Source organism: Cryptotermes secundus, unplaced genomic scaffold (assembly GCF_002891405.2).
Source record: "Cryptotermes secundus unplaced genomic scaffold, Csec_1.0 scaffold196, whole genome shotgun sequence".
Lineage (NCBI taxonomy): Eukaryota > Metazoa > Arthropoda > Insecta > Blattodea > Kalotermitidae > Cryptotermes > Cryptotermes secundus.
Window position 1 is genome coordinate 875,624 of NW_019735556.1, and position 15,500 is coordinate 891,123.

At 37.3% G+C, this 15,500-nt stretch overlaps 2 protein-coding genes across 6 annotated transcripts in view; both read left to right on the forward strand.

Annotated features, from left to right (window-relative positions):
- LOC111869548 (myotubularin-related protein 8) overlaps window positions 1-1,551 on the forward strand; it is a 47,043-nt gene extending 45,492 nt beyond the window's left edge. For 4 of the 5 annotated variants that reach the window (XM_033753469.1, XM_033753470.1, XM_023861168.2 and 1 more), the window contains one exon: window positions 210-1,551. The gene's annotated coding sequence lies outside the window, so the exon portion shown is untranslated. The remainder of the gene's footprint in view (window positions 1-209) is intronic. The other variant, XM_033753468.1, reaches the window with a different exon arrangement.
- Window positions 1,552-12,287: 10,736 nt separating this feature from the next.
- The window catches only part of LOC111869543 (60S ribosomal protein L27a), a 4,613-nt gene continuing 1,400 nt past the window's right edge, over window positions 12,288-15,500 (forward strand). The window contains exons 1-4 of the mRNA XM_023861160.1: window positions 12,288-12,362; window positions 12,655-12,718; window positions 13,368-13,465; window positions 14,991-15,143. Of these exons, the coding sequence (XP_023716928.1) occupies window positions 12,303-12,362; window positions 12,655-12,718; window positions 13,368-13,465; window positions 14,991-15,143 (375 nt within the window). The 5' untranslated portion in view covers window positions 12,288-12,302. The remainder of the gene's footprint in view (window positions 12,363-12,654; window positions 12,719-13,367; window positions 13,466-14,990; window positions 15,144-15,500) is intronic.

Below are 15,500 nucleotides of genomic sequence, written 5' to 3' on the forward strand. Positions count from 1 at the left end.
TATAGCTCTCAGGGTCCTTGGCATACTCAAACCCCCCCACAACGAGAAGATGGAGACACCACATATATATATATATATACATATAAAACCATTCTTTCCACTTAGTTTTTCAATATTCAGGCTTGCCAGAGACAACTAAGACTCAACCAAAATATACTGTTCAGCTGTAGTAATTATAATATGCCTAATATGTGAATTCTTGCTTTTAGGTTGGTTTTATTGCTGCCTTTTTCACATCTTCACAGGGATATGGCACAAAATGATTCTGTGCATTATGTCTGCTTCATAGCTCCAACACATCACCACCAGTACCTGCTTTGCCAAGCATCAGTGAGTGTGAAGTCAGACTAGTTTTGACTTCCAACATAAGGTATTAAAATCTCTGAGTTTTTGTTATTGGTTTGTCAGTTCCAGGTTGTTAAGTTACACCAGTCATAGAAAGGTTTAATGGGTTTCGTTGGGTACCATTTTCTAGGCTTGTTGTTTAAGTAAAGTGACTTTTGTTAAAAGTTAATATAAATTGCAGATAATGTTAACAAAAATGGAATAGCTACTAAGGTGTGCTCTGTAAACAAAATTCAAAATAGTGTTTATCATAAAATATGGCAAAGTTAGTTCATGTGATGAAATTTGGAATTTGAGAAAGGAACCATTTAGTGATGCTAATAATATGCTTGTCTGGGCACTAGGTTCAAGGACTTCTGTTCTGGTCAGTGTTCCAGCTCTCCTGTCTTCCTGCAAATAAAATACAGCACCGTAAAATAAAATTTTAATGATGTGGTAAAGTTGTCCCTGTGCTTAATTAAGCACAAGCGATTGTAGGTATAGTTCCATGCATCTTCACCTCAGTGCTAAATGGAGGTGACTGATAGCTGCATGTCCTATCCACTTTACCCTGGGAAAGGAACCCCCAGTATCCAATGGGTATGAGGCTGAGCCGGTCTGAGGGTCACAGTGTTTTAATGACATGGTCCATTGTAAATTATAGAAGTCTCATGACCCACATATATATTAATACGGTTTGTGAATCAGGTTGTTTCTTTTCCCATTTTTTGAAATATATCTTGCAATAAAAATTGTGTGTTTCCTCCTCACTTGACCAAATAATGACCATACCTCCTAGTATATAAAATGTGCAATAGTTTGTGAAGGAGACTGAGGCATATTGTAACTGTTATGTATTCATTTATGAGAGTCGGGAAGTATCAATAGAGTGCATCTTTTTTGTGATTGACTCCACTGGTGAATATGCATGCAGTCTCCCTGTCATTGAATCAATTGTCCTTCACAATGGTGGCATCATCATCCGCTGGCCACATGAAACAAAATAAAGGAGCGTGCAGTGATTCAATTTTACTGTACTGAAGGTGTGAGTTACAGAAATTCATCAGAGACTGTCAGCACAGTACAGCAACAGTGTTTTGTCACAGCAAAGGATATGCAGAGTGTAATGGACCAAACCTGTTAAGGTTCTCCGTGGACACTATTGTCCTCTTTAGTCATTTCGGAAGCAATGACTGGTTTAGTAATTAGTATCTGGACAGAAGACAACTGCCTNCATCATAAATTGCCATCTGAAGGGTGTAACTCTACCCTAAACTGAAAAATGTAACTGCTTTCACGTGTGGGTGTCTGACTTCTATATCTTGGAGACTGTTTTATTCTCAAAAGTCTTCACATAATTGGCTTGTGCTGATTGAATAATGACTTTGGCTAGTTAAATTCAGCCAACTGGAGATGAATTCTTGTCTGGGAGGAATTCCGTCAATAAAAAAATCCTTAGGGGATGAAGCGATGCTCTCACAAGATAACTGTCTTTGGGAACTTGGCGTCTTTCATTAAACGGAGTGAGAGGTGATTGGACTGCACTACTCATGTTTTTCTAAAATAATCAGCCCTTCATTTTGAAATGTTAAACTTTGAAAATATTGAAGGGCCATATTACACCTTGCTTGCGAAGAAAGTTGCAAAGTTTCACTTTTGGACAAATACACAGTTTATGAACAGTGGAAGTTGTAGTTTATTTGGAGCATTGAACTGGCTTGAAGGGTTCTGCTTCTGGTTGCCTTGGTTATTGCCGTGATACGCACCTGAGAGGAGTTAAGTGACCTGCTGAAGTCGGCACATAAGTACAAAGAAAGGAAGGGGGTTGGTTACAAACTGGAGTAACATGTTCAGAAATGGCTCAATAAGTGTCACTGGAGAAGAATGATTACAGCATCTGTCCTTATTGACTGCTGAAAAGAACATGGAATAAGTTTAGGCACTAATTCTCAACAACAAGAGCGTGATTATCAATGAAGTGGCAAACCAACTGAAGATAAGTCAGAGTTCTGCCTGTCAAGTCATCCACCACAAACTTCACTTTCATAGTGTTTATACAAGGTGGGTTCCAAAACAGTTCATGGAATAGCATAGATCTAACTGTCCGGAAGTCTGTAACTGCCTCTTGAACCAATATCATGAAGATGACATCTTTTGGAGTCATATTTTCATTCATGATGAAATATGGGTCCACCATTGCAAGCCAGAGGACAAATCTCAGCTTGTGGAATGGAAATGCCTGATATCCACTGTCAAAAAGAAGTTTAAAACTCAGCCAGTAGTTGGAGAAGGTATGTTCACACTTGGGATTCAAATGGACCAGTCCTTGAGCATTTTCAGGAAAGGGATGTTGTGATAAATAGTGAATGTTACAGTGAGAAGCTGTGTGATGGGCTGAAGCTGGCAATTCAGAGAAAATGCGAGAGACAGCTGTCAAAAGGTGTTCTGTTGCTGCATGACAGTGCCTGTTCCCACACTCGTGAAACATTCCAGCAGCTATGCTTTGAGATCTGAGAACAGCCCTTACACATTGATCAGCTGGATTTTCATTTCTTCAGAGACTTAAGAAATGCTTTAAGAGGGCATCATTTTGCCAGCAACCATGAGTTGAAGGAGGGTGTTCATTTGTGGCTTGCTGTCCAGACTTGTTTGCCATGATTCTAATATTTACATATCTCATTTTCATCATTACTTCCAATGAATGAGACTCGTGTAATTTCCAATTCATGACCCATAGACAACTGGAAATTGCTTTTTATATAAAGAAAAGAGATAAATACAGAAACTATACAGGTATCAGTATTTTGAACTTGGGATGTAGCATATGAGGGGGGACCCAAAAATAACCGGAAACGACCTGTTGTGCGCGCATGCTTTGTAGTTACGAGTTGTGCTGCTAGGTGGTGTTAGCTGGGGGTCTCCCGCAACTGTTAGTGAGCTGGCGTCAGTCTGAGTTAAGTAGTTTGTCTGTGGTGCTCTGTTGTGTGCGTTCCTGTTTCAACCCTTTGGCGATTAGTGAGATGGCCGACCAGAAGGAACAAAGAGTGTGCGTGAAATTGATGAAGATCGTCGAAAGACCATTGACCAACTTTCTGAGGAAACGAACATCTCATGGAGCACGGTCCAGCGAATTTTAACCGAAGGTTTGCACATGAGATGGGTGTCTGCAAAATTTGTTCCTCGCTTGCTCGGAGATGACCAAAGAGAAAACCGCGTGAATGTTTGCCGCGACTTGAAGAGTGAAGTGCAGTTTTCCCTAACAGAAAGCAAAATTTCACGCACNATTTTGGGTCCCCCTTCGTATACTGAAGAATCTTATGTAACAGATAAAAGCCTATAACAGAAACGGTAATGATGGAAGAACAGAATGGATGCCATAAAGGAAGATCATACTTAGAAAGTGTATTTGCAATGACACAAATAATAAAGAAAAGATAGGAGGAGACATTTCCAGTGTGCTTGATTAAGTTCACTGTCCATGTTTAAGGAAAGAGTATCTGACTAGAAGGTTAGGTGTTGCCAAGTTCAGGGATATGCTGCAGGGTTTTATTGGTTTCAGTCTTTCTGGTCCTCTTACAGAATCAGCTTGATATACAGGAAATCATGCTCAGAATATGTAGTGCTGGAATGAGTCCAATAGATATTAAAATAAATGGACCTTAATGAAGGTAAGGTTGAAAACAGTGCCATATGCATCAAAAATATGCCCAGTTTGTGATTTTGATGTATATTTTAATACACGGTCATTCATCTGACTAAATTGTAAAAATTATCCAGATATAATGTTTGACATTGTCCATTTTGTGGGAGATATTGTAATAAGCATAATATTTTGGAGAGTGGATGTTTCAGTCATCAGATATGCAAGGAAGAAGGAATTTGCTCACTTGGGCCCATTAGAAAGAGCTAGTCTCAATCACTAGTCCACTGAGTGACTAGCCCTTTCTAATGGGCCCAGATAAGTAGGATCATTTACCCCTTATAATTGGTGACAGAAATGGATCCAGTTTACAGACTATTGTGCATGTTATATATAACTTAGGTCTTAGACACTGGATAGTGTCCAGCATACAGTGACTTAACCATTATCATAAATCTTTATAGAGAATCATTAAATGTAGAAAGCAGGATATCTACGAGTGTGTAATATCTGACATTCATAATTTATTTTTTTCCTATGCATGATCATTCAAGGTTTTCTTGTATTTTGTGAAGAACATGTGATAGAAATTAAGTGATTTTTAAATGTTGTAAGAAGAGGTTCATTCTTTTATTTAAGTCTTCTGTCAGACATATGCAGCACCAAGCCAGGAGACCAAATACAGACATCTTTTTATCTGGTTCATAGTGTAATAACTTAAAAAGACACAACATTGCAGTTTTGCACCTTAAAGCTCTTAGTGGTTACATGGCATAATGGTCATTTTGGGTTAATTTCATTACTAGGTTCACAAAGTAAAAATAATTTGCATTTTCATTAATTGGCAACATTGTTCTTATGTTTTAGACATGTTTGCATAGGGTTGCAAAATTTAAAAAGGCATATACGCTCAACTCTCAGTTATCCGGGATAATGGTGGGGATGGAAATCACGATTAATCAAAAACCCAGTTAAGACAAATTTGATTAAAAGTAGTACTGTAATACTGTTCCTTCATACTACTATAGGCGTACCTGTATTTAAATTTATTCAACCTCATTTTTATGTCATCTCATGGCCTATTTAATACTTTCTTTACATTACACTGAAGTATGAATTAGTTATTTCAGTCACAGTGTTCAACAACATCCAACACTTTTTACAAATATTCACACTTAACACTTAAAAAAATTTAATATTGTCGTTTGCTTTTTCGTGGCATTTTCCTTTTTACATAATATTAGCTTGTCACTTAATAAACTATTCTCTTCACTCTCAGGATAGTCTAGTAAGGATTCCAAATGATTAAGAGCAGCACCATGTGATATTTTCTTACTAGCAGCACTGTCCACCTCTTCCTCATTCCTACTCTTCTGGCTGCACCCCCACTGAACTTATGATTTTGTCACTGCTTAACATTTCGAAGCCCAACTTACACGAGTTTCTGTTGAATACTTAACACAACATGCTTCCTTTTATACCCTGACATTTTGCTAACGTACTTGAAGACCGATACAAAGAGACTAACTGGGGTGGTGTATCTGTCCTTGAACCTTTCCACAAATCCTTGCATTCTTTTACCCCTACCCTAAAACAGTGTGTTAGCATAACGGACCAAAAAATGCAGAGCTTGGTTCACACTAGTGTGAAAATAGTATTACAACTCACCATGTGAAACAAAAGTGAATGAATATTAAACAACATATAAGCCTCAAAAAAAGCCCCGGTAGCCCCAGTTAAGCTGCAAACTGGATTATCCGCCCCCAGATAATCGAGAGTTGAGTGTATATACATATATATTTACTAATTCACATCTCAAAAGAACATTCAAATTGCAACATCAGCTAGTAAACAGAATTAGAAACTCCTGTGAAGTAAGTTGGGCCGTAAGTTTCAGAGTGTATATCTTGAAGATATTATATTTTAGATCAGTTATTTAAGTCTTATTTTTTTTTATATTGTATGTGGATTTTGTAATCTGCAAACTCCAAATATAGTGCAGTAATTTATGTATATGTTATTATTTAACGATAAGACACTACAAAATATTACTCCAGTATGTCAGCTTGTTAGTCAGAAAGGGTTGTCCAAACCTGTCTTGTGTTATGGAAAGATTATTTTAAGTTCTTGCAGTGGTATCTGAGGTGTGTGATATCCCTGACCACACTTGGTACATCACATCTTCAGTCTTTAATTTTGAGGATTCATCTTTGACCGAGTCCTTTACTAGTTACACAGTAAGGAAGTAAGTTAGTGTCAATCTATCTGTGCTAAAAGAAATGTTTGATATAACATATGTATATATATATATTACTATAGTAGCTGGATTGTAAACTTACCAGAAATGTTAAAGTAGTCAATCACAACAGCCATACTGAATGGATTCACATAGCAGTAATGCTCGAGACTTGTATTCAGAAGATACTTTGCTTGAGTCTCAACCAGAAGACTGGGTATTCTGACTAAGATTTTTCATGCATTTCCTTAATCCCTCAAAGAAGATGACAGGATAGTACATTCAGCAGGGCTAAACTGCTTCCTTCCAAATTCTTTCCAACTCATTATTCATCTGTATTACCATTCAGCACTACAGAATCTAACTCCTGAGAGTGTTGTAAAATAACACACAACAGCTGTGCAGTTTCAAGCAACTGAATACCGAGATCATGTGCTTCAATTGCACTCAGAGCATCAGTGTATCTGTTTTGTCTTGTCCAGTGTAGGTGAGAAGACTTGTCATGAGCTAATCAAACTGTTCAATTGTCCCTGCCAAATGTCTGAAAATTTGTTATTTCAGGATTGTTAATCAGAACAGGTCTGAGGCCCCGATCAGACACCTAAGAATAATTGATCAGGATCATTAACTACATTACAGTTTAAAAGAAATGGTTATGTGGGACATGGGCAAATTTGCATTTTGCTGGTAAACCCAGCAAACAAATATATCAAAAATTTATTAACAGAATTCGTGTGTTGCAGTTACTCAAAAGAACCTCTGGTAACAAACAGTTAATCATACGATGACAAAGTGTTTCAGTAAGAGTAGATTCTAAAGGGTTCTGATGATGGTGTATAATACTCAGAATTACTGGGTTTTCGGATTTTGTTCATTGTATGGAATTCTAGAAACTAGAAAACATCTTTCAGAAACTGGATGTTTCCATCAACAGGTGAGGGGAGGGGAGATCCCTACTCTAGACGTGATTGAGGTTAGCTCTTTCTAAGGATCCCAACAGAGTAGGTGTCTTCCCCCCCCGCCAGACAGAAACAGATCCAGTTTGTGAAACATTATGTTTTCTATGTAAGTTTTGAGGTTTTCACGGCGATGACTATGAAGAAAGTCAGAGTAGGTGTCTTCCCCCCCCGCAGACAGAAACAGATCCGGTTTGTGAAACATTATGTTTTCTATGTAAGTTTTGAGGTTTTCACGGCGATGACTATGAAGAAAGTCGTCTTCTGGGTTTTGGCCCCAAAACCCAGAAGATGACTTTCTTCATTATGTTTTCTAGTTTCTAGAATACCAGACGATGGACAGAGACCAAAAACTCGGTAATTCTGAGTGTTTCAATAAAGGAAATTGATAACTGTATTTTTATTATTTAAACACAAGTCAGGATAGAGTTGTACAGTACCATGTTTATATTGTGTACTTTTCATTTACTGTGCTTAATATTTTACAACCTTTAATATTCATGTTGAGTTTTCATAATCATCATCATCAAAATGACCACTTGGTGATATTCACCAGCCACTTAATACAGGATAACAATAAAAATGCTTATGTAATTATAAACACCTAGAAACCCACTGACAGAAACTTTAAACATCAATGTTGCTTGATGCCAAATTGTGAAAATCCTGTCTAAATATAACACCTATAGGTGAATAGAAATTAACACTTTGCGGACTGGCAATTTAAATATTTAATTCACCCTGGGGACCGGCATTTTTAAACCTACTACCCTAACTTGTGCACTGTTCACTTTAAAAATTAATATAAAATCTCCTAATTAATTTTTTGAACTAACATTTTTGGAGAACATCAGTGCTCCTAGAAGTGCTTGAGAGTGTGATATTTCTGGAAACATTCCCCTTTGTGAAGTGGCGTTACACAGAACTTGCACACATAGACAGTCATACTCCTTTTGTTGTGTGCTGCGCAAACAGCATCGCCTAGAAGGCTGCTTCCCCCTGGCATGTTCATTCTTCACAATTTTCACGAGGGTATGTTTCCGCATATCACCCGAGAGTCGTCCGGGGTGGTCCACATGAGGCGTGCGTGGGTTGGGAGTTGATGGACCCGGTCGCACTAAGTCTGTGTCTGCCGCCACCATCTGGTCTGTAGCCCAGGCTTTTGCCACATTCAGCAGAAATGCCTTTTATTTCAATTTTGAATGAGGGTTTAGATTTTTGAAAACCAAAAATGAATTGAAAATGGCACAATTTATAAACCACAAGGCAACTTTCTTTGTCCACTTTACTGTTTTCCGAGGAAGAGAATAATAGGCCAAGTACTGATCGGCTCTATCAACTCCCTTCATGAATGTATTATACTTGGAAATACAAACAGGCTTCTTTACCTGTCCATATCTCCTTTGAACATCAACCATGCTCGAATTGTTAATTGTGGATCTGGTTCCAATGGAATTTGCTTCACCCCTAGATTTCCAGTAAACTGTCCAAAAGCAGGCGTTTTGTCTACTTTTCCCCATGTGGCTGTCCCTGCAATGTTGCTACCCGCACTTTCGTCAGAGCTACTGTCACTTTCACTGTCTGTGGCAACAATTTTTTGTTCACCCCTGCCACACTCACTGTCAGATTGTGAGTCGCTATCACTAGAAGACTCACGTCAGATAGCTCATTGGAGAACAGGTCAGATATTTCTTGTTCTCCGAGAAAACATTTGGACCTCAGCCTCTTCCGACCTTGATCCATGTTGCACTAGTAACTGCCTGCCTGGTGCATGCAGCTGGAAGATAAACAAAGGCATTTTCTTTTGGAGTGGGAAAGGAAAACAGTTGGGTCATGTTACTGACTATGAAGCAAACATTCAAGAGGTCTATCATGCACCAGTCATGTGTCTGCCTGGCGCCAGTGCAAGGTATAGTGTTTTTCAACATAACGTGTCCTAAAATCATAATAATGTGCCACCGGTCTGCCACGTTTAAAAGCGCTGGGCATAAAAATATGTCACTGGTCCGCAAAGTGTTAATACAAAACTCTTGCCATAGGAAGTTACCCTTATTTTATAAGTGAAGCAATCTGTATGGAGCAGAACTATAGTATACCCCTTTATGCATACTTAGAAGCAATCATAAATGTATTCACTTCAAGAGTTGAAATTTACCAATTTCTGTGCAGTAAGCATTGCAATGGATTTATCTGCACAACCCATGTTGTGACGTATGATAAAATATCAAATTAATTGCAATAAATGATTATTTGTATGGAAAAAAATAATAGTGTTTGTTTAGTGATAGGTAGAGTAAGTTTGTGAATAGCTATTTATTTATCAACTCTCTGGATTTTGGAAGTCCAGGCTGTTATATCACCTGACATTTCTTACACTTGTCATGGTTTTCTTCAGTTTCTTCAGTAATCCAAACTTTAATGTCATAAGAAAGATCTAACTATTGTTGTGTCATTCTTGTCGAAGGGGACGTCACATTAGTGCATTTATCAGGACAGTGACACCAATTAATACAATGTTAGAAAGAAAGAATAATGCTTAATGACCAGTAAATGCTGTAGACAGTGCCTCAAAAGAAACTTGTAAGTATGATTTTTCATTCTTTGTATGTGACTTAAATATTTAACTATATCTCAGTGGTACAAAACAAAGATTATCACAACCTGGCCTCTGTCCCCCTATCACCTTCATGAACCGTGAAGAAAAATAACAATAATAAGTAAATAAAAACACAAAACCTCCCAAAGCATAATAATATTATAGATAATCCATATACCTAAATTACTGACTACATTAATTGTGTACTTTCTTAATATTAACTTGTGCATCTGTTTTCTTTATGTATTTCATTGTTACATAAGTAAATATTTGTAATAAATTAAATGTTAATTTATATTTTAGCCTACTTTCGTTATTTTGAAAAAATAAAAGGAGGCTTATGTAATCACTTTGCTGTCTTGTGTCTTTGTGTGTACCATGGCACCTGAGCCCATCTCAATGTCAGAATTAAGTCGCTCCCATATGTAATACCAACATGACAGCAAAATTGTAATATTACTTGAATGGCCTGTACCAGTCTTCATGTATGCAGTATATCACACCACTTGAGGCCGTCTCAGTGGCATATATCACAAATCCCTCTCATCAGTAACACCAACATTATAGCCTCTCAAATTATTGAAATACCTGAACCAATCGTCATGAGACTTGGTATGTATATCGTGCCACATTAGGCCATCTCAGTGGTGTACTTAATGCCCTTAATATTATTTGAATTCTGGAACTGATCGTCATTCAACTTGTTATGTATGCCATGCCATCTGAGGTCTCAATGGCATACATAAATCCTTTCCATTAGTAACACCTACACTGAAGCTTCTCAGATTATTGAGGTAATATTACCTGAATGCCCAAACCAGTCTTCATGACACTCTTATCAGTGATGTACTTCATAAATCTTTCCTATCAATAATACCAACAGTGAACATGCACAAGATATGCGTTCAATGAAATATAAAAAAAGTGTTTACTTTTGCACAGCACATACTAAATACAGGATGTGCTTATGGGAACATCAGCACAAGGTAAGACAACTACCATCACAAAACACACCTAATAAACAAAGACTTTTACATTCGTATATATGATAAAGGAAAAAAGGGCTAATATATCCTTGTAACAGGATGTGGGGGGCCATAGGGTTGTGAGATGTTAAAGCTCCCACATCTTTTAGAAAATCAGCTCACAGATCACTGTGAGGTTGTCAGCCTCACTCATTGGACAGCCACCTTTTACCACCAGGAGGATTTCTAATACTCTTTACAATTTTTACAAAGTTACATGATGACTTGAAATGCAGACCACATGCAAGTGACAGGATGCATGAAGTTCCACAGACATGTCAAACACCAGGAAGTGTAGTCAAACTCTCATATGATGTGATGTGCTTGTACATCATAGTTCAAGTTCCATTATGTAATTTCAATAAATGCACTGTAATATTTTTCTTGGTGTTGCGGTTTAATCAGCTTTCATATTGGATGTATCAATGGGGAACCCACTGAGCACAGACCTTTTTCATATTAAAGTCCTGATTGAAGATGGTGTGCAGTGTTCTGCGTGACAAACCTGTTGTGTTCTCTACTTCATCAAAAGTGATGCGCCTGTTCTCCAGTATCAAGTCAGACACGTGCTGGGTACTGTCTGGTGTGCATGCTGTTGGTGGACGCAAACTGCTTTTGCCTTTTTCCACACAGTCCTTGCTGTCTTTGAACTCTGCTATCCAGCGAAACACAGTTCTGCGACTTGGTGCTGCTTCCCCACATACGGATGCTAACCTCGTGTGAATGTGTGAAGCAGTAAGATACATTGCAGGGCTATGTAAAAAAAAGCGTAACTGTACAGTGAATGAACAAATACATACATATAACACAAGGAATAATAAAGACTATTATATATATGGACAAAACTTAGAACTTTATAATAGTAATCCTTCAGTAGCTGGCTGTATCTTTTACAACAAATTGCCTAACAACATAAAAGAAATAGAAAACAAAAATCAGTTCTCAAGTCAATTGGAAGACGTTACTTATTCAGAGGTGTTATTACTCAACGGAGGACTATTTGAACGATGAATTCTCGAATATGGACTACTGATATAAGCAGAAGCATATAGTATATAATGTATAAAATGTTGTATATCTTATATAATTTTTTAGTATTAAGATTGTTGTAATTTAATAATGTATGTTAGCTGAAATACTTGTCCTATATCATTGTGTCATGATGATCATGATCTACAGGATTAATAAAAGAATGAATGAATGCATGGACTGTTCGACCTGTGTGCAACATCATCTCGTGACCATAGGCGGCATTATAGTATGTCTTCCCACATGGACCGGCTCGCATTTGACAGTACTACTTTTCCGGAGTTATGGAGTGTGAATCATTTTTGAACGACCCAAATAATTAAATTTGTTTTATGCATCAAAATTTAAAAACAGTGTAAGCAGTTCAATTAATGTATCAAATGTTAAAACATTGAAATACTGAAGGGTTTTCGTATTAGATCGAAGCTTACGTATTGAGTAGTAACCGTGATTAGACTATCCATATTTAGTAATCCGTGTACGTAGGTAATCTGTGATGCGTGATTTGCGCTGTTCGTTGCTAGAAGCGCTGTTCTCTGACTCGTGGAAGGAGATGGTGAGTTCTACTGTTTTGTGATGTTATTTGAAATATGGTATTTCATCTACCTAATCTTTCACAGTGTAAGGTGTTAGGACATTTTTGCGATGTTATAATACATTATAGTGAATTTTTATAATGCGCGTTTTTAAAAATATTTCCTACTTTTTTATTTCGGGCTTAGGATTTTACACATGCCTTTTGTGGAAGAAACGTTAAATTTTGGTAAGCCGAATTGCATGCATGAAGTTTTTCAGAAAGATTGAATTTTTATTAACATTTCTAACATTTAACTGTCTTTTATTTTAAGTCTACACATAAGAAGAAAACCAGGAAGTTACGGGGACACGTAAGCCACGGCCATGGACGAATAGGTTAGTGTTGGACTTTTAAAGTGTCTTTACCTGATATAGATGGTTTACAGGACTAGGTCAAAGATTTGGGACATATTATGGTACAAAGTACTACTGAGTACAAATATAAATACGTAGTTTTCACATCTATGTACGGACGTTAAAGGTATTCGTCATTGATGTGCAGTACATTTATTATTTTCATTCAGCTATATTCTTGTAGAGAGTAGGAGCGTAATAAAATATTTAAGTTCCGTTGCAAAACTTTATTATTTCGTAGTTCGATGGGTGGTGAGAAGTTCTTAAGTGCAAGTATCCGTCGTTTTGCGTTACCTCCATTTACGATTTCTCGCGACCAGGAAGTGTGTTAAGTTGCACCAGATTTTCACCTAACGAACACCTTTTTCTGTTACACGTTCGTAAGTTTTGCTCGTCTTTTACGTGTAAAGTAAACAGAAAAGTTAAATTTTTGGAATACAAAGTTTCACCTGTATAATTTTCATGGAACAAATAATCATTGCAAAATGAGATACTTCAAGCTCAATTCCTTTGTTGTAACCGCATCTGATATCTGGTGGGGTTAAGATTTGGTTCATGGAGGCTGTAAATTGCATGCTCTACAATATATTATTGCAGAATTGTGATAGTTGGGATGGCGCTCTGATTTCAGGAAAACATAGAAAGCATCCTGGTGGTCGTGGTAATGCTGGTGGTATGCACCATCACAGGATCAATTTCGACAAATATCACCCAGGCTACTTTGGAAAGGTAGTTATTCATTTTTAACCATTGAGGAAAAATATCTATATGTGACTGATCTAATGGGTTAATGCAACAGTAACTCTACTGGTATGTAGGAGGTGCTTGGTTTAAATCTTGGCCAGGATATCAGCTATCCTGACAGAGGATTTTCTTGCGCCTTCCAGGAAAATGCCAGAATAGTTCCTCAGTTAGGCTGCAACTGTTGCTTCAAAATTATAATTCATCCATCTATCCATCCATCCAGCCAGCCATTTAGTGGTGTATAGTTTGGCCGTTGAAAGGATTAAAGAATCCACAGATATATATACGTATATATATATGTGTGTGTCTCAAACCTTCAACTTTGTGTTCACAATGTGTAATTTATAAGTTTTTGTTTGATATGTACCATGAGTATGTGATAGGTCCAGACATAAGATTTTTCTTACCATGTGAAACCGTATATTATCATATTTTTGTATATTCTTTAACTAATTTATGTTAATGATAAGTTATCATTTGTAAATAGTATATATAAAGTAAGAATGAGGTGAGAGTGCCAGAGTTGAATACTGGTACATTATGTTTGCTTACAGTGGNTTGCTACAGTGCGTACAATCAAGTGCGCGCCGCGGCTGCAATTTGCCGTGAGTCATACCACCGCAGAACGGATGCAGTAGCGGGCAGGAGTTGCAACACTCACCGCGACTGCATCCGTTCTGCGATGGTATGACTCACGGCAAATTGCAGCCGCGGCGCGCACTTGATTGTACGCACTGTATTATAGTTTTGTATATTCAGATTTTTATGTTTTTAGACAGCAGACGAGACGACAAGGTTCTGCACTTAATAGTATCAAGCATTACCCAAGTTCAGTCTCTTAATTTTCACCTGAATCAGTTTTTGATTTGTTACTGTCGTTCCCAAATATCTGTACTATGTCACATTTTCAAAACATCTGTTAGCTGTCGTTATCTCATGATTTTGGTCTATTACAAATGCAAATGCCTACATGATACTGTTGACATAAACTAATTTAATTTTCCATATTTTATTTTCAACATGAAATACATGGTGGAAAATAAAGCGTACAGAAAATTAAATAGTTGTGTTGATGGTACCGTGAGCTTTTTCATGCATATGGATGTCTTGCATGAACAGACACACACAGAAGACAAAGGTTTTTACAGTGAGTCATTTACAGCTGCAATCATTCCATAAAAGAGAAACAGTCAACAGAGACTGTAAATAATCTCAGGATAGTAGTGTCTTGACTGAGATTTGAGCTGAGTACCTACGAATACAAGTCTTATGCATTACCACTACAAGAATAAGACATGTAAAATTAGTATAAAACTTTAAGATGTAACTCATGTTCTGTTTGTGTGCAGCATTGGCTGTACACATGCTAGATGCTTATGCTTTAAAATCAATTAAGTTGTGTACTCTGTACTTTCATCTCATATTTACATTGAATAATGTCTTCAGAGGTAACCTCTTGAGTGTATCACTGATGGGATAATGTACAGCTGCAGTGATATTACTTTTTTAGCTTGGTATGAGAAATTACCACCTGCGAAGAAACTCTAAATGGTGTCCTACGATTAATTTGGATAAACTATGGACCCTTGTGAGCGAGCAGACCAGGCTTAAGTACAAAGATCATCCAGATGGCAAGGCACCAGTTATTGACATTGTAAAGGCGGTAAGTGTGATTCCCTCCCCATATAAACACTCGGGTTCTGGAATGATGACTTTGTGAACGGGCGGACTGAATGTTTCTTGTTGAATGGTGTTCACTTCTGACCAGAACTGCAAGTGGAGACTTATCTGAAATATGCATGGTTGTAAAGCTGGAATATCTTGTACTCTCATTTATGTTTACAAGATAAACATTGATTTGTGAGTAAAATTTTCTCACATTGATAGATAATGGTGGATACATGCAAGAGGAAAGCACTAAGCCATCCATATAGCTTTCATGTTTGTATTATTATACAGTAATCTCTTGGTATGTATAATTTTATTTTTGAATAATGATACACTGTTTAAATGAGCTGTC